General features: G+C 41.4%; 1 protein-coding gene across 1 annotated transcript; it reads right to left on the bottom strand.

Annotated features, from left to right (window-relative positions):
• Window positions 1–10,038: 10,038 nt before the first annotated feature.
• Window positions 10,039–23,639, bottom strand: tubgcp3 (tubulin, gamma complex associated protein 3). The gene is made up of 23 exons (XM_031292089.2): window positions 23,428–23,639; window positions 22,190–22,297; window positions 21,381–21,448; window positions 21,073–21,150; window positions 20,722–20,930; window positions 19,741–19,907; window positions 19,378–19,490; window positions 18,345–18,470; window positions 17,385–17,453; window positions 17,161–17,293; window positions 16,885–17,051; window positions 15,679–15,789; window positions 15,391–15,499; window positions 14,611–14,800; window positions 14,347–14,482; window positions 14,165–14,233; window positions 13,918–14,053; window positions 13,633–13,721; window positions 13,033–13,164; window positions 12,781–12,921; window positions 12,578–12,694; window positions 12,362–12,456; window positions 10,039–12,175 (listed from the first exon to the last, which is right to left on the bottom strand). The coding sequence occupies exons 1-23, from the start codon at window positions 23,501–23,503 to the stop codon at window positions 12,109–12,111; spliced, it is 2,706 nt and encodes a 901-aa protein (XP_031147949.1). The 5' UTR covers window positions 23,504–23,639; the 3' UTR covers window positions 10,039–12,108.

The raw sequence follows: 23,639 nt of genomic DNA, 5'->3' as shown, positions 1-23,639 counted from the left end.
CTAAAAGGGATCAAACAGGCAGAATGTTATCATGTGTTGAGGGTACACAGTAAATCTTCCCATCAAAATGTCTAGTACTGTCTGCTTGTGAGGATTCTTCTGTAAAAAAAAAAAAAAAAAAAAAAGCACAGGTCAAGCCGTGAACTGTATAGCCAGAACAGAATAAACCACCAAGTATAAATTAACATGAGCGCTGTGTTTCACTCAGCCCCTTTGAGGCTCAGATCAGTCTGAATTCACTTTCAAAGCCTCAACAGTGAGCTGGGAGAAAATGTTTAGGGATTATTGAGTGCTATAACACAACCAAACAGTGTTATCCCAGGTTTAACCCTGGGCTGTAATATCTCTGTGTTAACATTTAACAAGTGTGTCCTTTAACATCTGGATTAGTGATAAACCAGGTATTCAGAGACTGTCCTCAGCATTTTCTTTTGTTCAAATGTCTAAAACAAACTATGTATGTATACTGCAAAGGCAGTGTTAACCATGTCATGGAGGTTAGTTTACTACATTAAATAGGGCTTAATAGTAGGGCAAAGCATCATTCAAACATGCCAGTACGAAATGCTGTTTGGCCCATGGTTAAAGCAAGAATATTTAACTTTATTGCACATGTTAACCGTAGGAAAACTAAGGAAATGTTCCTTTAAACCACTAAAATGAGTTTGCATTGCCTTTATGTTTGGAAATCTCTGTGGAAGTGATATTATTAGAGGGATGTATGAGGAGAACAGAGAAAAGGAGGAGTGGATTATTACAAGATTTTGAAGGGCACCTCGGCAGGTTTAATATTGAAGTTAGAAAGAAGCCTTTAATCAGAATTCATACATATTGCATTTCATATAGATTTGATTTCCCTGGCTGGCTCTCATCTATATATATATATATATATATATATATATATATATATATATATATATATATATATATATATATATTATATGTTATACTGTTATAACTGTATATGGATATTTAAGTCTTATTCATTTTATTTTATTTTATTTTATTTTATTATTTATTATTAAGCTGCCTCATCAGCTCTTAACCCACTAATGGGCTGAAACATATTCTAGTGAGAGGGCTGGGGTTTGTACAGTCCACAGTGTATCTCAGTCATAGTCTGTGCTTTATTTCTGCAATAATAACATCTGGAATGTGTGTATTTTTGTCCATACAGCAAAGCATTTGCCGTTTCTGAGCATGTTGCCTCTGTGTATCTAAAGTTGTGATTGAAAGTCAGGGTTGATCTCACTGTGGTACCTTTGTGAAGAGCTAGAAGTACCAGTGTAACTTCTGGGAACAGTTCATATTTTATTAGCTAGAGAAGACCATCGGTGTGAATGGAAAAGAAGAAGAACTCAGCATGTTGGTTCATTCACAAAACAGTGAATTCTTTGAGAGCGGCTTTGAAGTCCATGGTTTGAGAAAGAGCGGGAGAGAAAGAGTGCACTTCCTTCTGAGAATAGGCCATTTTATTTCTGTCTACCTCTTTCCGTGTACAGAAAGAGAGAAATGGACTGGAGCAGAGAGAGAAGAGAGTCAGCCAGACAGAGAGATCAATGCCCAACTGCAGCACAAAGACCAAGAAAAACAAAGTGTTTTTCTTTGCTTTTAGGCAGCCATAGGTGTGCAGGTTTGGTGACCTTGGCAACTGGCAATGAAGCAGAACATTTGATTGGTGTGTGTGTGTGTGTGTGTGTGTGTGTGTGTGTGTGTGTGTGTGTGTGTGTGTGTGTGTGTGTGTGTGTGTGTGTGTCTGTGTGTGTGTGTGTGTGTGTGTGTGTGTGTGTGTGTGTGTGTGTGTGTGTGTGTGTGCACGCGAACGGGAGGTCAAGATGTTCAAATGGAAAATCAATACTTCCAAATGCACATCTAGAAAAGGCCGATTTTCTTTAGAACAAAAGTTGTAATGTCCTCCTTTTGAGCAGTTAGTTTATCCACCCAATAAACCTTTATTTAAGAAAAGCTTTTTACCGTGATGAATCAGACAGTTTTGTCAGTTGATCATAGTGAGACACGTTTGGCCTTCCAGCATTTTCACCCATGGGTGCTGCCGCCCACTAGGTAATTGTCCAGGTGTGTGCCAGCAGGTGTTACAGCAATTACTCTAAATTATAGGGAAACAAGAATTAAACTTTGTTAACCTGCTCTGGTTGACACTTTCCTAACCTCTCAGTTAAACTGTCCTACCATAAGATCAGGAGCTGAAACAGGGCTTCAGTGTGTGTCAGTCCACGTTGAATAAGCAGGTGCATTTATCACATTTTGTCTTTAAAATGAAAGTCCTTTAATATTACACAGCAGTCATAGTGGAGCTACATGTCACATTTTAACATCAATAAATCAGTGCTGTGTTCATTTGAAGACATTAGTGTAATTACTGTTAACAAATGAGGCCATTGGGGAAACATCAAGTGGCCTGTCCTTGTACATTTTGTTCAGTCAGATATGACCTGATTGCTCAAAATGTACCATAACTGTGTACAACTTAACTTTACACCATAACACAGCACTGTTACTTCTGATTGACAGACTGCTGTTTCATACATGTATGTATTCATGCCACTTCATAGTGTTTCTGCCTTGCGTTTCTGTCCATTGGAGCCATTGACCGCTAGGAGAGGCAATATTAATAAATTGGAAGGTTTTCTTGATGAATACAGACTCGTAACAACCTGAGTGCCTTCATAATGATAACACTGAAAGAGTAATGCTGTAGTAACTCTTGAGTTGACAATGAATGAGTTTTTCAGGTCATTGCATCATGTCATTATTGTATCTTTTATGCCTTATGGTTTATAGTGTGTTAACTTGCAGTGCAATGCTAAATTATATGTTGTGTTTAGGTGAAGTCCTAATGTATGTATTGGTAGTTAAGTTTCCTGTCAAACATGAACATGTAAAAGTATAAGAAACATCCACATAGTAAGCATAAAATGCTTCACAGTGTTAAGTGTTTTGCTGATGTTTAGCAGGTACACTAATGTTCACCATAGTTACATTTGCAAAGTGCAGCTGGTGCTTTGAGCCCAACCTGGGGTCCGGGGACCCCTAAGGGGGGCGGCAAAGATCACAGGGGGGGCGCAAGTCTTTATCTGGTTTAAGGTTGAGGTAAAAAAAAAAAAAAATTGCACATGTTAATTGCACATGAAATTATGATAATACACTAGAATATATAATGTATACAAAAATCTGTATAAAAACTATATATTTTTGTTCTCGCTTAAACTTGTAGGCAGGCTACTTAGCAGGCCAAACCTCCGGGACCTCATAACCTGGGACCCTTGCTGTCATCAGTCAGCTGCTAGCTGCTATCATCCTCGTTTTTCCTGCCGCCACGGCATCACTATTTTATGAACGAAACATGGCGGAGAAACGTAAAAGTGCTGATAACTCCTCTGTATCAAAAAAGAAAGTAAGGGAAAGTTACCTCAACTTCGGTTTCGGAGGGGGGGCTCAGCTTTTCTTAGACATGATTAGGGGGGGGCGCCAAGGAAAAAAGGTTGGGAACCACTGCATTAGAATAATATAGCAAGTGTTCCCCACTGTAAGTAAAAATGTTGCATTACACGTATAGATTTTTCTTTTTATAATGTAATCTACATATAGACTACATTGGACTAGATAGAAGAATGATGATGGCATACTCTCTCACTTTCACTGCCTAAAATATGAAAGTGCTGCAGTATTTTCATCAAGCATAAACAACACAAACACACCCTGCTCCCTCCCACGTCCCTATGTCTGTTGATCTGGCTCTCTCTCTCGGTTTTTGCTGTCTGTCAATAGAGGAGACGGTAGCATTTCCAGCCTGCAGACAGCTTCTCCCATCAGGCCTCATGACTGACGGCGGAACTCTTGTGCATGCGTATGAATAAAAGTGTGCTAATAAACTATTCTTTGCCCGTCCTTTAATGTGTCCATCAATCCATTTGACCGTCTAAGCTCAATAAATATCTTTAAAGCGGCCACAGCTTGTGAATCTAAAATGTCACACTCAATAACTGAAATCACACTGGCTTAATGTCGATCAGCTGTTTGTTCATCCAGCACTTTGGTCCACTGCAAGATATCTCAACAACCACTTTACTAGATTGCCATGAACATTGGTATTGATATCCATTGTGTAGTGGGTGATTTGGTGAACCCTGATCAACACTTTCTGATTATCTCTTAATTAGTTGTGATGAACAAACTGAGTACCAATTCTACACACTTGGACCTTATTGTGCAGTGTATTGCCCAAAGAGACGTGTATAAAAAAAGAAACCCATCTCCCGGCCATCTTCATGACCTTTTTGAAGGTATTACACCTGGCGAGTTCAGAAGATGATTTGTCTCATGCACTTTACTCTGGAATATTTAAACCGCAAAACTGCGTCATTCCCGTATGAGCACATGCACAAGGTGGATAAACCACGGGCAGGGAAATGGCAGAGATGGGGGCAGTGGCAGTTAAAATGTCACACAGTGCATCTTCCAAAGGCAGGTAGTACGATTCCAGAGGAGGGAGAGGATTTGAAAGGATTAACAAACGTTGTGCTGTTCCAAAATTAGCTGCTGATAATGTACAGTATATGCAGTTGTTTCAGACTGATCCTTCTCTTAACATTGTAGATTGTGGGAAAGCTTTTTTAAAGGTGCTGTACATGACATGTATGGAGTCTGGAGTGTGCCACTGGAATAATACATTTAAAAAAAAACATAATAAAAAGAGCATTATTGTTGCCAATAAGTCATATTTCCTTATATTGCTTAAAGATGTGTAAGCAGTGTGCCATCGGATTAGATAAAGTCCAACCCACAGAGCAGCAACAGGAGCTCGGATTGGCCAGCTGTTAAACTCTAAAACCCCCGCCCCTAAGAACAGGTGGTTTAAAAATCTATGAACAGATTATAACTGGACACTTACAAATGCCTACAATTATTCTTGTGGCAACTTTATGACTCCACAACTCAGACTATATAACATTTGTATCTTTCTGGATAGTCACTGCAGTATGTTTGACCAAGCGATTCAACAACAACCATGCCTCCTGCTAAAAACTGTTGTTTTTCTTATCTCAGATGAGGAAGCAGCCTTGTAGATACAGTGCACTTTAGCCATGAGCATGAGACAAGAGACAGCTTCCAGCCGAGACTGTCATGTCTCTCTGCAGCATGTTGACGGGCAGCTCTGCTGTCCTGTGGACACAGAGGAGCTATAGCAGCATCCACAACTGAAAATCATTTGATGGCAGCTCAGCTGGAACTGTTGACATGTTGTCTGTCCCCGTGTTTAAGACTCCCTCCTGTCTGCATAGTTGGCCGCCTGCAGAGATGGCCTGATCTATTCAGAGTGCTGACTTTTTCACATCAAGCAGAACTTGAGGAGGCATTTAAAAATGTAAGTATTCTTTCTTACCGTGTGAAAGAGATCCAGGTTTTCCACTCAAACCTACTGGCCTTTCTAGAGTAAATGTAACACTACATTTTTTGTGTGTGAATACAGCAGGAACCAGACAAAGTTTCACTGCTTCAGCCAAGTGACAGAGACGTGGCTGCAACAGCTAAGACGCATCTCAAAAGAGCCGGGAGTGCCGGTGGATGGTACGGGTGTGAGACTTGCTTAATATTAAAAATAGAGAACTACAGAGCAAAGCTGTCAAGATGTGGATGTGCGGAGGAGTCAGGTAATGCAGAGGAGAGGAACAGGGACGCGCCTGAACAGAAAGAAGTAACCCTACCCTGCTGCAACATCAAGAAATCCAGCTGAGCTGAAGTGTGAGCTCATCTGCCTGGGTTTTTAAAGATAGATATGAGATGGAGAGACCCTCTTTGTGAGTCATTTTTGTTTTCCTTTTTTCTCAGCATTTCATATTTTGTCCCACGGTGTTCTTTGATATACTTCATTCGTAATAATTTCCGCTGTCAACAAGCATACGACTTGTGTTTATTGAGAGGAAATTACTCCAGTCCTGGCTTCTCTTCATGTGTTGCCAGCCAGGTTTTATATTGATGTTAGGGTTACATATTATATCGCAATAATTTCAAGCTTTCATTGACCATATAGTCAGTCTTTTTATCCTGAGTTCTAAAGATCAATGTTTCAGGGTGCTGAAATTATGCCAATAGTGTCTAGGACAGTATGTAATTATTAACAATTATCAAAATTGTTGGCGATCCATTTCAAATTCTCAGAGCATTCAACAACCTGAACATAGACAAAGAGGCCAAAAAAGGCTCCAAACAACATGTCCACACGTCCAAGAAGCAAAGTACAAACTAGATAGATACAAACTTTCCGATCGATTAGCCATCACACAGAGGACCATATACAACATCAACTATATAAAATAGGAGAGACTGTTGGTAACAGGATGCTAATTTTCAAGTTTACATGGTTTGAGGATGTCCTAAACTTCCCATGGGTCCTGGCCAGACTCGAACCAGGGACATAGCAGTTCCTAGTCTGTAGCCCAAAGTGTGGGATTTAGTGATTTGTATATCAACGATATGTTCATTGTTTCATCTGATCAATTTTTTTAAAATACCAAAACTCCACATCATAATCAGAGGAAGAACAGCAACAAAAAGTACTCCTCTCCCAATTAATTAGAAGGTCACAATTAGTGAAAATCTAACCTGGAAAACCACTTCAAAAGGTGAAAGTTTTGGGTTGGATGCGAGGACAAGTATCCACCACTGAGAGTACTTTTCACACCTTGTTCAGTATCTGGGCAAACTATAAGACTACAATCTGCTGGCCTAATCAGCCTCATTAAAATCCCATAAATGCAAATGTCCAATTAATGCTGCACATCTATCCTCAAGACTCTTGTTAAAGCAAACTCTGAACAAAGGAGGTGGAGGTCCCGGACACAATGCGAGACTTTTCAAATTGTGGCCTTCAAGGAGCAGAAATGTAAAGCTCGGTTCTGTTGTGTTATGTGCATATTACAGCGTTTCTGCATTGTGTACGATGTATGAAGCAAACTGTGGGTACAGCTGGCGCTCAACAGAGAGACAAGAGAGATGAAAAGAAATAAGATTCTCTCAAATACACCTGCTGCCAGAAATGCCATTAAATGTCAGCTGTCTGTTCCTGGCTTGACAACACACACATAGACGCATTTTTTTTCTCTGTCTCACCTTAAAACAGTGTTAGAAGGTCGTACAAAAGAGGATCAGGGCTCGAGTCAGTCGCAGGGAAATGAACCAGCCTTTTCTTTAATGACATTCACAGAGAATATAATGGGGAACAGTAAGAGGACAGAATGGCTGGCGGACTATTCTTCGGCTCGCATTCATGCATTTGAGGCATAGCTAATGCATGATGGGATATGACAGTTGGTCTTGTTGCTTTGTATCAGCAGGTCAAACAGAGATGAATAAAGCCGGCTGCTGTGGAAATGGGGCATGTGTCATCCTCATGACTGTTCTGTGAAAACCACAAATTTAACCAGCTGTTTTTGTTTAACTTTAATGATCCTTTCAGGGGATTAGTTAACATCGTTAATGTAAAACGTTACAGTACTGTAATAAACTCTTAAAGGAATACTTTAAACAGGATAAAACATGTTGATAAGTGAGCTTTAGAGGTGCTGCTAGGCAGATTCTGTTACCTTAGACATAGCCAGGCTAACTGTTTCCCCCTGTTTTCAGTCTTTATGCTAAGCTAACCAAACCATATGTGGATGGTAGCGGAGAGTGGTATCTATCTTATTTAACTCTTAAAAAAAAAGAAGAAGCAAATAAGCGCATTTCCTAAAATGTCAAACTATTTCGTTTAATGTACCAAGAATTTTCAATTGAAATATATTGGCTCTAATATAAGCCGTTTTTTTTTTTTTTTAACTTACAGAAGAATATCAACTCCATCAAGGTTGCTAAAGTCCCTTAATGTCCAGAAAGAATAACCAACATATACCCTCAATGGTAGCAACATGTAAGGCCATGGCAGGAAGTCCTCACTGTCAACTCTGTGTGACCTCGAGCCCTGAGGCTGGTGATAGTGCAGATGTGGCAGTGAGGGGCAGCTGGATCTGTTTCCCAGGTATAAGTGAGGGTTCACTGCACAAGGGCACTGAGGTAGAGGACACAGTGTGACACACACACACACACACACACACACATACACACACACACACACACACACACACACACACACACACACACACACACACACACACACACATCTACTCATGATGTATTTGAAATACATCATGAGTAGGCCTGATATAAAGCATGTTCACAAAGAATACAAAACATCTAACTTTGGTCAGCTTGGACTTATTTTTGGACTGGTTTTAGAAGCACTAATCACTTTTAAGTAGAATTAGAAGAATGAGAACAGTCAGAGTTTATGTTTTGAGAGTTAAAAAGTCCAAAGTTTTCTGCAGGCAGCTAACAGTAAGTGAACATGTCCAAGGCTGTCAAACACTCTCAAGACCAGTGACACCTGCAAAATGAACTGATACCGGGTCAGTTTGTCGGGGAGGTATTGCTCAAAGGTCAGCAGAGCAAAGCTATTTCTGTTGAGAGAAAATGACATGAGGGGTGTTGGGAATACTGGGAAACATGTCTTGAGTGATTAGAAACCATTTCAATGTCATAGACAAACACTTTTATACCCTTAAAATATATCACATACAGACAGTGCAGAACGGAAGGAAGGAAAATAAGATAGAAGAAAAGAAAAAATGAAGATCCTGGTATTCTGTCTGTTCCGGCTGAGCAGTCAGGACTCTCAGTCTCTTGGTACTCCGGCTTTCCAAATTGACAATTTCGTCAAAGTGTTATCCACAAAGACGAGAGGTTGTTATATATCGGCCAGAAGGGATGTCTCTCTGGACAAATAAACAGCGCACACATACACAGAATGCACATTTGCACAATCAAATGACTGGGTGAATCGTTAAAATAATCGTTTTTTGAGACAGAAATGAAGGCAGACAATATCTATTTTTGTATGACAGGACTTTCACACCTTCCTTTCCTTCCTGCCTCTGCATTGTGTGAACATCTTCCTCTGAATTACAGCTTCTCCACAGAATAACTTAATGTCAAAACAAAAGACACTGAAACGATTTTGTATACTAAACAGCTTTTTGATTGCTGTGTGTGTGTGTGTGTGTGTGTGTGTGTGTGCGCGTGTGCGCGTGCGTGCGTGCATGCATGTGTGTGTGTGTATATGTAAGTTTAAAAAGAGAAGCTGTAACACCCTCTAGTGGTTCTCCTCTTGCATATTTCAGCCTCAAGTAGACAGTATAAAATGTCTAACACCAGTCTGAGTACACAATCCAGTTGATTATATTAAAACATGTAGAAGATTATTGACTTGAAAATACTTGAACTCATACTTAGGTCCCAACTGTGCCAGCTCCATTTGCTGTAATATGTGAGTGGACCTTTGAGTTCAGATTATTTTGTTAAACATACTGTTACTAAAAGTCAAGACTATCTGTCTATGGAATCAACTTAATGTAGATGCAACCTCAGACTTGTTTACAAAGCAGGGATAATCTAACTAAAAAAGCTGTTGAGTTGCATTGTGGGAAATGTAGGATCCAGCGTTTCTGGGGACTGAAGGTCTCTCGGCCTCTGCTGCTTTAATTTAGACAGTTCTTGTTTTAATCCATCTTTCACAAGTCCACCAACTTTATACAAGTGTACTATATTTCCAGAATGGCCCGTTAAGTCATTCCTTTTAAAACAATTCATTTAGTAGTTCATATACAAGTCTTGAAAGCTTTGAAGAACTTTTTGACAGCTCAGATGAGAGAAAGACCAATAGTAATAGCTAATAATTAGTTAATAACTAATGTTCAACTCATTGCAGATGATATTGCATTACTTAATTTATAATATTGTAAAACAAAAGAATTGAATGTTCAGTAGAGATTCATGGAAAGTTTACCTTGAAATGATCAAACATCACCACCGATGTCTTGCCTGTAGGTGGCAGTAAGTTCAAGCAAATACACATGGACGCAGAGGCCGAGCTGCACAGCACCACCAGTACTGATGGCAGTAAAGTCAAACACAGCAGAACACACATTAATAAAAAAACATTTTAATAAAGAAGCGGGATGGTTTGTTTCCCTATATTCTATTCAGTATGTGCTATAGGCCTACGATGTAGAGGACAGACAGAGACAAGACAGTGCTGACCCAGGTTCAGTTTGGCGTTTCACTTCACTCTAAATCACACGAGGAGCGCAGATAACAGTGACCATATGCTGCAGCTGTTTGTTTCATTGACAATAGAAATTAAAGACAATCCTGGAACATCACTGCACCCGTGAAGTAAATATTTCCCCGTGAACATTTTTTCACTGAAGAAACTTAAGTTTAAGAGAAATGTCAAAAGCTAATAATTTTGATGCAGGGTTATTTTCTGAGTTTAAAGTTAGTTTTTAGCATGTGAATCTATAATACTACATTAACCGTAACTGTTGATTTTATTTTTTTTGCTTTTAGAAACATGGCCCAGGATCAGAGCTCCAACAAGGTGAGATCAACGCTCACAGCGGTTTATGTGGAAATGATTGTATAGCTCGATGACTAAAATCAAATGCTACTTGACTTTCCAATCTCAAACATTTTAGCCTTTTTTCTTAATAGCCAAAAGCATTCGACTGTGTACTACAAAAAAGTCCAGCAAATTGTTGTGTTCAGTTAATAAAAAGGGGGAGGTTGTTTTCAGTAAATAAACTGCCTAAGTTAATGTTAATAACCATTAAATTCTTTAAATATGGACTTTCATTTAGAAATATTTACATTTTGTAAAGAAACATCTGAACATTCATCGTTTTCTATTTAGGCAATGAGAAGAGTGAGGTGTTGTGGTTGTTGTGATTGTGGTTCTTTGACATGAGCCATCTCTCATACAGACATAAAGCACACACTGTAAACTAAGCAGGGAAACCACAATTAAATACAAACTAAACTCTTAATAACATTCTTTACATCAGTCCGTTCTCAGTTGAGGTGAAGCCAGATGCTTTTGTGTGTGTATGTAATGGCAAACAGTTAGAAATCTATTAAAATCAACAACTAACGTCAGATATTAATATAAGGTATAATCAAAGTTGGCAATCAAGGGGCTTTTTGTCTGTATGAGCCAGGTTTGTCTTCATGTCAATGGAAGCAGAATTGTCAGCGAGTGTGTGTGTTGTGTGCGTAGTTCAAAATCCATCCTGTATGATTATGATTGGACAGCTGACCTGACACACTAAAAAAACTCCTGGATTTTAAGGAGGAGGGTGTGGAGAACTAGGGTTTAGACCGATATACTGGTGTGCCAATACTGACCATAAATATTTAATATGCTGAAGACTCCTGTCTGTCCGTACAGTTTCAGTGCCTCATACTGTTTGTTTACGCCTTAATGAGAACAGCAGAAACACGGCACCTTATGGAATAATTGTACTAAAAATGATCAAATTTAATCATTTTAACAACGGCTACATATACAAAATTGAAAAAATATCAATATCAGACCCATATCGGTTGAACCCTAGTGAGGAGATGCAAAGCCACAGGTGACGTGTAAAGATGCATGTATACACATACATACATTTTTGCATAAACACTATGTAAATACAGTATGTGTGTTGGGACTAGATTTGGCAACCACGCTGAGAGAAAAGGTTTTGTTTTTTCTCATTAATAAGGCATGCCATGTAAGGTGGTCCGGTGAGACTCAGGGAGCTCAGTCTGACAGCTGCTTTTATTGGCCTCCTCACACTCGCTTTCCCAATTGACCTCATGTTTTGCAGAATTCTTGCAGAATTTCAAGCAGTCTGTTCACGGTGTTTACACTGCATGTCACGACAAGCTCTGAAAGTTTGATTTACTGGACTTTATTCCTTCCACGCAGCTGACTTCACTGGAGCTGTCCGCTGTGATGTCATCACTTGGTGACCGCCGCCGCTGCGACACCAGAACGTTCAGAACAGCCCTGGATCGCTCCTCCAAGGCATGACATCATCTCGACATGAAGCGCTTTAAGTCTGCTGGCCGGCCGGCCCGCCTGCCTCTGTGATGTCACAACTGCCCACTGTGATGTCATACTCCATGCTCCAATGACTGGAAGCCTTGCTTGTCGGGCCTATCGTCGTCATGTCAGATATTTGACGGTCGTCGCCCCCAGTTGGTGCCTAGTGAGGCTCGCAGCCGCGGCTCTCTGGCCCTGTAAATGAATTTTAATTATTAATTAAAGCAAATTAAGGGGTCATGAAACAAAACAGTCTGGTTCAAACTGACCTCTCCCTAATATACAGTTTAACATTTGTGATACTTTTACATTTTGGCATAAAAGAACCACATTCCATTGTTTGTTTTCCTTCATGTGCTGACTGAGTTGTGAAAGGCAAACCTGTAGTGCTCATTGAAGTCCAGTCTGAAGCTGAGGAAACGCAGACTCTCATCCGTGCTGGTCATCAGCAACACCAGGAACTGCTGGACGATGCTCTGAAGGAAGGACAGAGAAAAAAAAGTACAAGAGTGAATACGAGAAACAGCTGATTGCATTTAAGGATGTGCCAAATGCAAATGATTGACAGCCACTCCTGGAGGTGGCTCAGGCTGGTACCTGGTAGAAGTGGGTGAGGATGCGGAGCTGGGAGCGCATCTTTGGTATGGTGTCCTGGAACTCCTGAATCCTCTTCTTCTCCTCTGCTACCTGTTCGGCCGTCACTCCCCACTGACCCTGAATCAACAGACAGGATAGTATCACTCATAGAAATACTATTGTTATCATACGCTCTTTTTCTCTATATTTAGCTCATCTCATACCTCGTCCTCTCTCTGTTGCTTCTTCTCTTCAAACTGCAGCCGGAGGGCGAGTTCCTCCAGTGCCGAGCGGTAGAGGGAGTCCTGGGCGCTCTGGAACTCGATGATCTGGTCAAATATGGCCCTCAGCTGGGTCAAAAGAGACTGCACGGACAGATAGAAACAGAGTTCAAAGAAGTGAAAAGGGGAGGCAGAAAAATAAAATAAAATCTAAAATCTATTAGATGTGTGTGTGTGTGTGTGTGTGTGTGTTACCCTGCTGTTGTTGTCCAGCAGGCATCTTGAGATGACGCTGTCAAGGAACATGTCGTGGGCAGCGATGATGTGGTCGAGGTCCTGAGCCTGCTGCACTCTGTTCCACAACTCGTCCCAGGAGCACTCCAGCACCTACACACAAACAATAGGTATATGGGAATGACGTTGCCCTTTTATTAAAAATCAGATATGATTCAGTCAGTGTGCTTCACCTATTATATGATGGTGGCGCCTCCCTGTCTGTATAATTCGTATAATCATTTAACCATATGTCTGAGCAGAGATATTTTTACTTTCATTTACGGACTTTACTTAACACTAAAACCTGCAGGTAAATCAGCATCAGTCTGCCTTAAAAGACTGCGAACCCATCTAAAACAACCTCTTTAGTCTGACTTTCAGAAGAGTTTTTCAACTGGTTTGGATTTGAACCAGCACCCTTCCAAAATTGAGTTAACCTCACTAACCTCAAGGCTACTGTTGATCAGAGTCATGCAGCGTTGCATTTAACAGACGCAGCAAATCGCCTCCTCCTGTAATTACTACTCTTAACTGATGCTTTACAGCCTGTGATCGGAGCGGCACTGCTAATGGTCTGACCTCGAAGGTGATGTAGTACTGCATTTGGTGGATAAAGTGGACCATCTCAGAGGCCAGGATGTGACATTGATGCAGCACGCCGGACAACTCTGGAGGGTAAAAAGCACAACGGCAGGTTAAATCACATGCCCTTTAAAGAAATATACACATGACAAAAACTAATAAATATACTGTAGCTTTTGTGTGACTGATATTTGTCCCGCTGCGAAAATGAATGTAACAAAAACATCCAGAAAAATGTGCTCCACACCAAAAAAAAGTGTGTGTGTGTGTGTGTATGTGTACCAGGCATGGTTTTGAGCAGCTTGGCATTACACATCTGTCCCTTCCAGATGTCAGTCAGGGTGTACTCCATCCTCTTGGCCCTCCACAGGAAATTGAACACACGCAGGTAGTGGCCCATACACTCCCTTGTAAACACCTGAAACGCACACAGATATTTAAATATATACGACAACAGCAGCAATAAATGGGCAATATGTTGGGAACTGTATTGAAAGTGTGTGTGTGTGTGTGTGTGTGTGTGTGATACCGTCGCAATAGGTCCATCGACGTGGTAGTCCAGACTAAATACATCCCAGCCTGTATCACCAGGAGACACCTGGAGCCAACAAAAGGACAGATGTCAAAAGATGAGGTCATGCTGAAGTCAGCCCAGCCCCGAAACACACTCATACACAGACACACACACACACACACACACACACACATTACCTCTAACAGGCGTACATCCAGCCTCTTGAGAATCTCTGCATTGTCATACTGGGCGTTTGTGGCTCTGACTGCCGTCTCTAAAATGCCAGTCAGGTTGTGTTGATACAAAGTGGTGGCAGGACGCACCAACTCTGGTCTGGAACAAAATAATTAGGATACGATGAGATGAATATTTTTGTCTAACATTTGAATGCTATAATTCTGCTTTACACATACAAAGTAGCAGCAGATTACGATATATATCAAAGTGTGTGTTGTGCTAACTTGAGCAGGTCCATGAGGTGTCTGATGAAGTCTCCCTGGCCCAGCAGCAGGTATCTCCTCATGGCCTGCAGATGCTCCAGCAGCAGGTAGTTGCGGTTAAGAACATCCAGCAGGTATTTGCTGGTGTCGAAGTAAGCGGCATCGATCTTCTCCTGAAACGCGCCCTCCAAGTCTGACAGCAGCTCTGCAGCTACGAGGAGAGGGACCGGTTATAAGTTTACCATTTGTATTTTGTATTGCTGATGTATGCATATGTTCTGCATGGCTTGCGATGACGATGAGGGAGTAGAGAACGTGATGTCCTTCAGCGGATACAGTAATAGCGACAGATCAAACTGGTCAGATGAAGTCCTAAAGACTGAATCAATAGAACATTGCTAAGTATGCCTCTTTGCTCTTCGTAGTCAAAAGGAGAGGAGGACGAGGCCAGTGAGCGGTAAGAGCATCGATCACTGCCTGTCCACTAGCCTACGTCAATATAACATCAATACGATGAGGACGAAACAAAAGGAGACGCAATGATGTCATTAAGAAAACAAAACAAAGAGTAGAATAAAGCCAAGCCAGCGATACCATCAACTTCTACATGTTCAGCATACTGTTTTTTCTTAATGTTATTTATACTTTGGACTGATATTTTCTAAAGATAATGTCCCATTATGTGCAAAACCTTTCGATCTTAACTATGCCCCCAACCAAGGACAGATATAGAAAAGCTGTGCTTGTAAAATTGTTTCACAAGAGTGTGAGAGGACATGAGAGAGAAACTGCGACTCTTACCATCTTTGGGTGTGTCTGCAGACTTGGATGCTGGTGTGATTTTGCCCGGCGGTGTTCTGTCGTGACAAACCTGATGCAGGAAGTTGATGGATTTACCAATCAGCAGAACCTAGAGTGTATGTGGGGGGGGGAAGAGAGAGAGAGAGAGAGAGAGAGAGAGAGAGAGAGAGAGAGAGAGAGAGAGAGAGAGATAATGAGGTAATATGACTAAAGATAAACAGTCTTACCTGGATGTGTACATAAGCCCGGTCTATGGTAATGAATAAAGAGATGTGTGGGTGTGTATACCTTGCGGGCCTGGTCCATGGTGATGAATGAGGGGATCATTGACTTCCTGAGGGAGTACTTGTCATGCCACAGACGATCTGTCTTCACGTTGGGATCCGATGCTACAAAGAACTAAAAAAAAAAAATTAAAAAAAATGAATTACATATTTTACTGTAGAACTGGTAACTGTCTATAAAAGGGCCCTCAACCTGAATGGATTCTACTGGAAGCTGGAAGACAAGAGTAAAGTTAAGAGTCAAACGCTGAATAAAGGGTTCTATGGACAAAGTGTGCGGTCCATGACAGAGGCTTTCATCCTTTGTCACATTCACTTAGATTATACATTTACTTCAGAGGGTACTACAACAGCTTCAACTGGCCTTCTAATGGGCATGAAGGCTTTATGTAAGCTGACTCAAACTGTCAGCTTTGCTTTGAATCCATCTCTACAGAGCACTTCCACACAAGCTGAAATAAGAGTAAAAGAATTTCACTATAATACTAATTATTTTCCAAACCCTGGTAGCAGTAATATGGATAGCAGTAGCAGAAGTCTCTGATTTCTGATATGCCTTCATATCTTTCAGGAGAAGAAAATGGCAACATGTCGTATGAACCAGCTCTGACGAAGCATAACCCCGACTCTTAGACATCCCCTTCGTGTGCTACAAAGCTCAGGTACATAACCACATTCACTAACAAGTGTGACTGCAGGGAGACATTAAAAACAAAGTAGGGTAGGTAAAATATAAAAGGCAGCTGAATGAGTGTGTATGTGTGATCTCCAGAATTATTTCCCTCCCAAAAGGTGCAATAACTTTGTCTCTGTGTTCTTAAACACAGCACATAAGAGTGCAGTGCTGACTAATGGTTAATGCTCGACACATAAATACTGTGTGAGAGAGAAACAGACAGAGAGAAAGGGAGTAGGGGGAGAGTAAAGGAGAAGAATCCATCACCAGGTTCTCCATTACACTCCTCTCATCAGTCCTCATTGAAGAAGTTGTCTTGCCTCTCCCCCCTTTCTTTATTTATCTCCCTCTCTCCTCCTTAGTAATGTTCTTTCTCAACAGGGTCAAACGTCAGAGCAGTTGGACGGAACAATGTTCCAGAAATGACCAGTCAATTCCTGCTGGCCCTCTGGGAAGCAGGATGCATCTCTCTCATTAAGCTTCGGACACCTCATGTAGAGCTGAATAGTTCAACAAAGAAGTGCGTGTGTGTACCTCGTGGTACGTATCTTCTAGCTCCCCGTCATAGATCCACCTATACAGGAAATTGAGGATAGGGTGCGACACCAGGCTGAGGATGTGTTGAACCAGCGCTCTCATCTGCGGGTCACCTGTTTTCCCGTAAGAATGGACAGCTGAGGCCAGCTCGCCTCCTTTCCGACCTGAACACAGAAACAAACTCAATGAAACGCACTATACTTAAATACTACATTAAACATAGTGTGTTGACCCACCTCTCCAAAACCAAACACAACACAACACACACCCCACCTTGGCAGAAGTCGACGAGAGCGGCCAGCGTTTTGAGTCGACTTTTGGGGTCATACATCCAGACCAGGAGCCTTCTGAGAGTCAGAGTGCTCTCTGAGCACACGATCACACCCTGCTCATCCTCCACCTGCAACTACAACACACACACACACACACACACACACTTCTATTATCTGAACTTCTCTGGAAGCGTTAATGTGTCAGCCACTGTTTGATCTGTTTACCTGGGAGTGGAGGACAGACAGTAGCCTGTAGTACTCCTTCAGCTCCTGGTGGAGCGAGGCACAGAAGCTCTGAGGGTAAAGGAAGAGAGAGGATGACACAGAGATGGGAAGATGTGCGTTAGCGGAGGATTAGATACAAAAAGAACGTCTATGGCAAATAGAGCTGCAACTATTAATCGATTAGTTGTCAACTAGAGATGGCCCGATACCATTTTTTGCTTCCCGATACTGATTCTGATACCCTGAACTTGCGTATTGGCCGATACCGAGTACCGATCCCATACCAGTGTGTCATATATTTTATTAAGTTTTAACAAGTGTATACTACTATCCCTGTATGGATGTGATATTATTTCTATCTTTGTTGTCAGTCTGGCTCAGGTTAAACTCTTTGTGAAACGTGAACGCCACAGAACTTTCTTTTATTATGCAGTTTGACAGTCAGTTATAACGGAAAAAGAACATAAATAAACTACTTTAACGTAGATTTTCTTTAGGGCTTTATTACGTGGTATCGGATCGGTGCATAAACTCCAGTACTCCCAATACCAGCGTTTTAGGCGGTATCGGAGCCGATATCGATACCAGTATCGGTATCGGAACATCTCTATTGTCAACTTTTAAATTAATCGCCAACTATTTTGATAATCGATTGGTCGGTTTGAGTAATTTCTTTACGACAAAAGTAAAAATTCTTTGATTCCAGCTTGTTAAATGTGAATATGTTCTAGTTTCTTCTCTCCTCTGTGACAGTAAACTGAATATATTTGAGTTGTGGACAAAACAAGACATTTGAGGACATCATCTTGGGCTTTTGGGAAACACTGATCCATACTTTTCACCATTTTCTGACATTTTATAGCCCAAACAACTAATCCATTAATCGAGAAAATAATCAACAGATTAATCGACTATGAAAATAATCGTTAGTAGCAGCCCTAATGGCAAACGCAGACACACCTGTCCGACCAATCCGAAGGCCCGGTCCAGGCTCCTGGCGTCGGTGTACTTCCTGACTTTGTTGTGGAGCCAGCCGAGCTCGGCCAGTCTGCTGCTGGTGTCTCTCAGGGACTTGCACAGCACCACCTGGTGAGCCACAGCACACGTTACCACACAAGGCACTACATCCTCTGTTTCTTTATTTATCTGATTGTAGTTTGAAAGAAATCTTAAAATTTTGAGGGCAAGACACACTGGACACAGATGAGATTATATTACAGTCTTCCGTCACAAATTTCATTTCAAATCCTGACAGATTTACGTCATGGAGAGTCCCGTAATCTACATAATGTACCCACTATGACTGGCAGATTTGTTTTCCGGCTGAGAAAGAGTCACATTTAATGATTCATTACATTTTTATATCTGTTAAACAAAACCTCTTATCCAGAGATCATTACAGAAGGAAGTTAAGAGACCATAGAAGAGTGCAAAATATCTTCCTCCTGGACTCTTTTATTTCTGCATCACAGCGGCTCCATCAGGACAGTGACAGCAGATTGACCACAGGTCTATGTTTAGCACCACTGAGAGGATATGGGACAGGTTACATCTAAGGCCTTCCCATCGATAATACCAGAGAGGAGGATGAAAGGGGAATAAAAGAAATTAACAGGACAGAGAAAAGAGAGGTCGATTTGGCTCAGAGCCAAAGAGCTTCATATTGATCTGTTGAATCTTTCTTTAAAAGACCAATCAACAACAGCAGTCTTAATATCAAATCGTCCAACTGTCCAACATGGAAACAAATTCTCCCCAAAAAGAAGAAGTAGTGAACAGTTAGTTTTAATGTAAAATCAGGATCAGATTCTGTGTGTTTTAAAAATATGGTTAAATAAGCTGCTTTTCATTATAAATATGGCCACCGTGTGGTCTGCACTGTAGATGATGATGGCCTGAACTGCGCTGTGAGGTTACTCTGGGTAACGTGTGCAACCTGCTAGACTGATTAGTCCATTAAAAGCTTTCCAGGGCTGGTTGCATGTTCACGTACCTTGCTGTCTATTTTGTAGCAGTTATCCTGGGCGCTCATCTTAATGAACTTGCCATCGATTCCCTGGAAGACGTAGAGGATGTCCCGCACCAGCGCCGCCTCGCTCACCTCCCCTGCACCGACAGAGGACGAGAGGAAAGAGAGTTTACTGTACTTTAGGAACACAGTAGATGCTCTCAGTTTGAAAGGAAAGCATTGAGTCACTGTGAAAGTTTAGGCTAAAATACTATCAGCAAAAGAAATTTCATACAATTTGGCTTTTTTTTTAGCGTGTTGGACTACCATTCAGACAACCACAACACATTAATGATGTTCTGTTGGCCTGTAACCTGTCGTCATTCAGGGTTTATACATGCTATTCACCATCTCTGCGAGGACGGACCACTCTGGAGGAGGGAACTGGAGGTCCAAGGGCCGGCCGAGTGGCGAGCGGGGCCAGAGCCGAGGAAGGGGAGCAGCTTACAGGAAGAGCCCAGGCCAGCCGAGAGCCCAGAGGCTGACCGCCTCCCGCTGCAGACTGAGGGGGTTGACTGAAACACACACACACACACACACACACACACACACACACACACACACACACACACACACACACACACACACACACACACACACACTTACCGTTTCTCTGAGGGTCTGACCAATATGTTGCACTGATATTGTCCTTTTACTAACATCTGGATATGGTCTAGATTTTGTTTTGATGACTCTGATTTGAGTCCTAATTTAGTGCTCCCGTAGGAATTCAACAGTTCTGCAGTTTTGTGTACAACATTTAAGAGGTCTTCTGTTGGACAATGCACTCACAACAGCAAATACACCCATAAAAAGTATACTGTGTGTTTTACAAAGTATACATTATAATTCAATGCCCTGAGCCCTGACCTTTTATATGTTTGGCGTAAGGATTTGCCCTTTCATGACTAAAAAGGGTGAGCCTGAACAGCTTAATGGTCATTTGTAACTGAAGGACTTCTGCATTATTAATAGGATAAATGGAATTAAATGGCCTTCTGATGCCTAATAAAACAGATTTATAAGAGGTCAGGCTAAGAGACAAGTTCATTTTCTGGTGCTAATTGATGCTTCCTTTATCTGGCGCTGAGTGTTTTTACAGGACGAGCATCGGATAAATAACCCTCCTCTCCCCGGAGGCTTTCAGGTGAATCGGCTTAAACACAGCTGACAAGTGTGAGTGAGTTTTGAAGATGCAAGTGTTAGGTTCTCTTCTATATTAACGTGCTAGTAACTAGAACGACTACAGGCTAATTTTGTCATTGGGATAATGTTGGCTTGTGTCTCCACCAGGGATATGTGTGTAGAAGCTCATCTGAAAATGCTCACCCAGCCAGCAGTGACTGCGGGGTTGCCGTGGGCCCGTTCAGTGTGTAGACTCCCAGACTGGAGATGCCGCTGGTCCCCACACTGGCTGACAGAGCGGCGCTCCTCTCCCCGTAGCCCAGGGCCAGGCTTTGGGGCCGGGTGCAGTAGAAGGGGGTGGAGTGGGCGTCCCTGGGGAGGGCCTGGGCAAAGAGTGCACCATAATTTCCAACCTAAGAAGGACAGGGACATTACGAGGAGGTGAGGGGGATCAAGTAGGTATCACCAACATGCTTTATTATTATACTTGTATTACTGTCAAGTACTTTATACGAAAAGAAAGAAAAAAAAAGTGTGTGAATGTGTGTGTCTCACCCTGCTGGATGGTTTGCGGGGGTCTTCAGAGAGGCTGAGCAGCAAGTAGAGAACAGACCAGCGATGCTTCAGAACACTCTGTCAATCAAGAAAAAAACACCACAGAAACACACCATCCCATCAGCTAAAAATGATCATAATCTATTGGGGATACTGCAGAAAAATATCCTAAATTACTATCTATTTATGTATAAATAATATCAATACTAAATTGTATGTCCATGTGAAAACCTTAATTTGAGTGGAGTCAATATGCTGCATGTGGGTGGCAGAGGGTTTTCTGTTCTGAAAGAAACACAAACACCAACCTGTGTCTGAAGTTTTCTATGCAGCTCTGAGAAAAGAGCAGCGTCTGCTTCTCTCCTCTGCTTCAGCACTGCAACAGCATCAGACAAAATAATGAAAGAAACCTTTCCACAAACAGCCTATTTGAGACATAGCTTACTTAAACAAAAAGACAAAAAAAAGGCAGGAAATGAGCTGCTGAGGAATATGAGGTCCATCTGTGATTAGAAAAGTAGACAAGATGCAGGCTGCACAGCTCGCTTTGTTCTGCAGCACAAAGAAACCTGCTGTCATTACACTGTGAATGGAAAAATAACTAATCATTTTAATGTCTTGTATTTTACAGATTTTAATAGCTGGACCATCATTTTTACAGCAACTCCATAACCCTAAAAATACTTTAACAATGTTCCCATAAGTCCACCTGCAGACCCGGTATAAAAAAAAAAAAGAAAGTACATTCTGTACAGTAAGTGCTGCACTATTTTTGTTTTATTTTCTGCATCAAAGCTTGGGTCGATGTTTTCCCACTAATGGTGCTACCTTGGCTACTATGAAAGTCCACTGGGAATTTCTATAATGGTGCAATAAAGATTTCTGACTTTTTTGTGGTGTGGCTCCAACAAATAGGCAAAGTCCACGTAGAGAGCTCATAATACTAAACTACTAGACAGCAACAGAGATGGGCATATTTGGCTGGTGAATTAGGAAAAATACCACGGAAACTAAATCAAATAATATAATGTTCCTCCCCTGAGAACAGATAGTAACTGATGATGATAGTATGAATGTGTAGTCATTGGGGGACAATATTTGTCCAAAGAGCACTTACATTCTTTCTTGATCTTCTCTGACACCAGGAATTCATCCCGTTCAATAGTGGGGGCGTAGTTACTGCCGATGACTCGCACAGCATACTGAAACTGGTGGGCAACTTCAGCTGGAGACATAAATAAACGGGTCATGACTAAAGCTCATACTGTAGCAAACAAGCAACACTTTGAAGTAATGTACAAATAACAGTTGTGACCAGGAGATTTTTTTCTTACATATTAAGCTATTTTCATTTTGCCTCAAAAAGTTGTAAATGCACAGTATAATACTTTAAACTCAGATGCTAGGACGTTGGTGTGAATGTGCTATTACTTTGAAAAGGTTTGTGAATTATGGGACTAAATTAGTGTGGCTAACACTGTAATGGATACACAAAAATACAGCTAACACGTCTGTCAGCATTGCCTGCAAAGCTTTGGTGTCTTTGATCACTGAGGTAAAGCTGCAAAGTGACTAAAGAAAACATGATCGTATTGATATTTTTTTCCCCCGCTATCTCTGATCAAACATGTACACCTTCCTCTCAGATGCCAGCATCCAGCAGAGGCCTGCAAGACACAAGTGCATCCACTTACCATGCAAACACTACAGTGTGTTGGTCAGCATGAGAGCTAACTGGCTAGCAAGCTCATAGATAGCTAAAGTGAACAGCTAACCACTTTATCAAACCAAAGCTACTATGTGTTATAGTCCCAGCTGGAGGGACCATGAAGTCGTTCAGCGGGATGTGCAGTAATGTTAACTGTTAAATCTAGCTTGACAGCTACAGGGACCTAGCCCCGCTACGTGCTGTTATCCACCGCCACAATTTATCTAGGTTTTTTACCGGTCTAACGTTTAAGTGTGTGCTTGTTTAATCGCAAAGCCGTTGCCAAATGAATAATGTGCTCTCTTCAATTCGGCATGTGTCGAAAAGACCAAGCAGCTTTATTTAGGCAAAATTTCAACCATTTTCTACAACTTTCCGTCACAAAAACACTGCAGGTTCGGCCGTAAGCAGTGTAAAAAGTTTAGATTAATAGTAGATTAATATCAAAGCCTGTACTGCATGGTGTGGAAATGAAAGCCGAATTTTCTAGTAGAGGATAAGGATTCAGCAGACGATTTTACATTATGTGTTAAATATGGACGATTAGTAACGGAAAGTGCAACGGCAAAAGTGCCAAATCTTTTAATGAGGTTTGCCATGATATTTCCTAGCGCGAAGCATGCTAACGTTAACGTTGACTGATGTACCTTCGCTTTTCCCCGTGATTCTGCAGCAGAGGCTCTGGAGAAGCACATTGGGTGACTTCTGATCCAGGGTCGCCATACTGTCGTGGCTAATGTTGCGTATGTTGCCCAATAACTGAATAAATAGCAGTGAATAATATGAACTAACTCAAGTCCCCTACTACGAACAACGCCATTTTGACAAGTTGCGTCAAGCCAGCACGACGCAGGAAGAA

This window comes from Sander lucioperca, chromosome 24, assembly GCF_008315115.2.
Source record: "Sander lucioperca isolate FBNREF2018 chromosome 24, SLUC_FBN_1.2, whole genome shotgun sequence".
In the NCBI taxonomy this organism is placed as follows: domain Eukaryota; kingdom Metazoa; phylum Chordata; class Actinopteri; order Perciformes; family Percidae; genus Sander; species Sander lucioperca.
The sequence above is the reverse complement of the archived record's forward strand: the minus strand, read 5'-3'. Positions and strand labels throughout refer to the sequence as shown.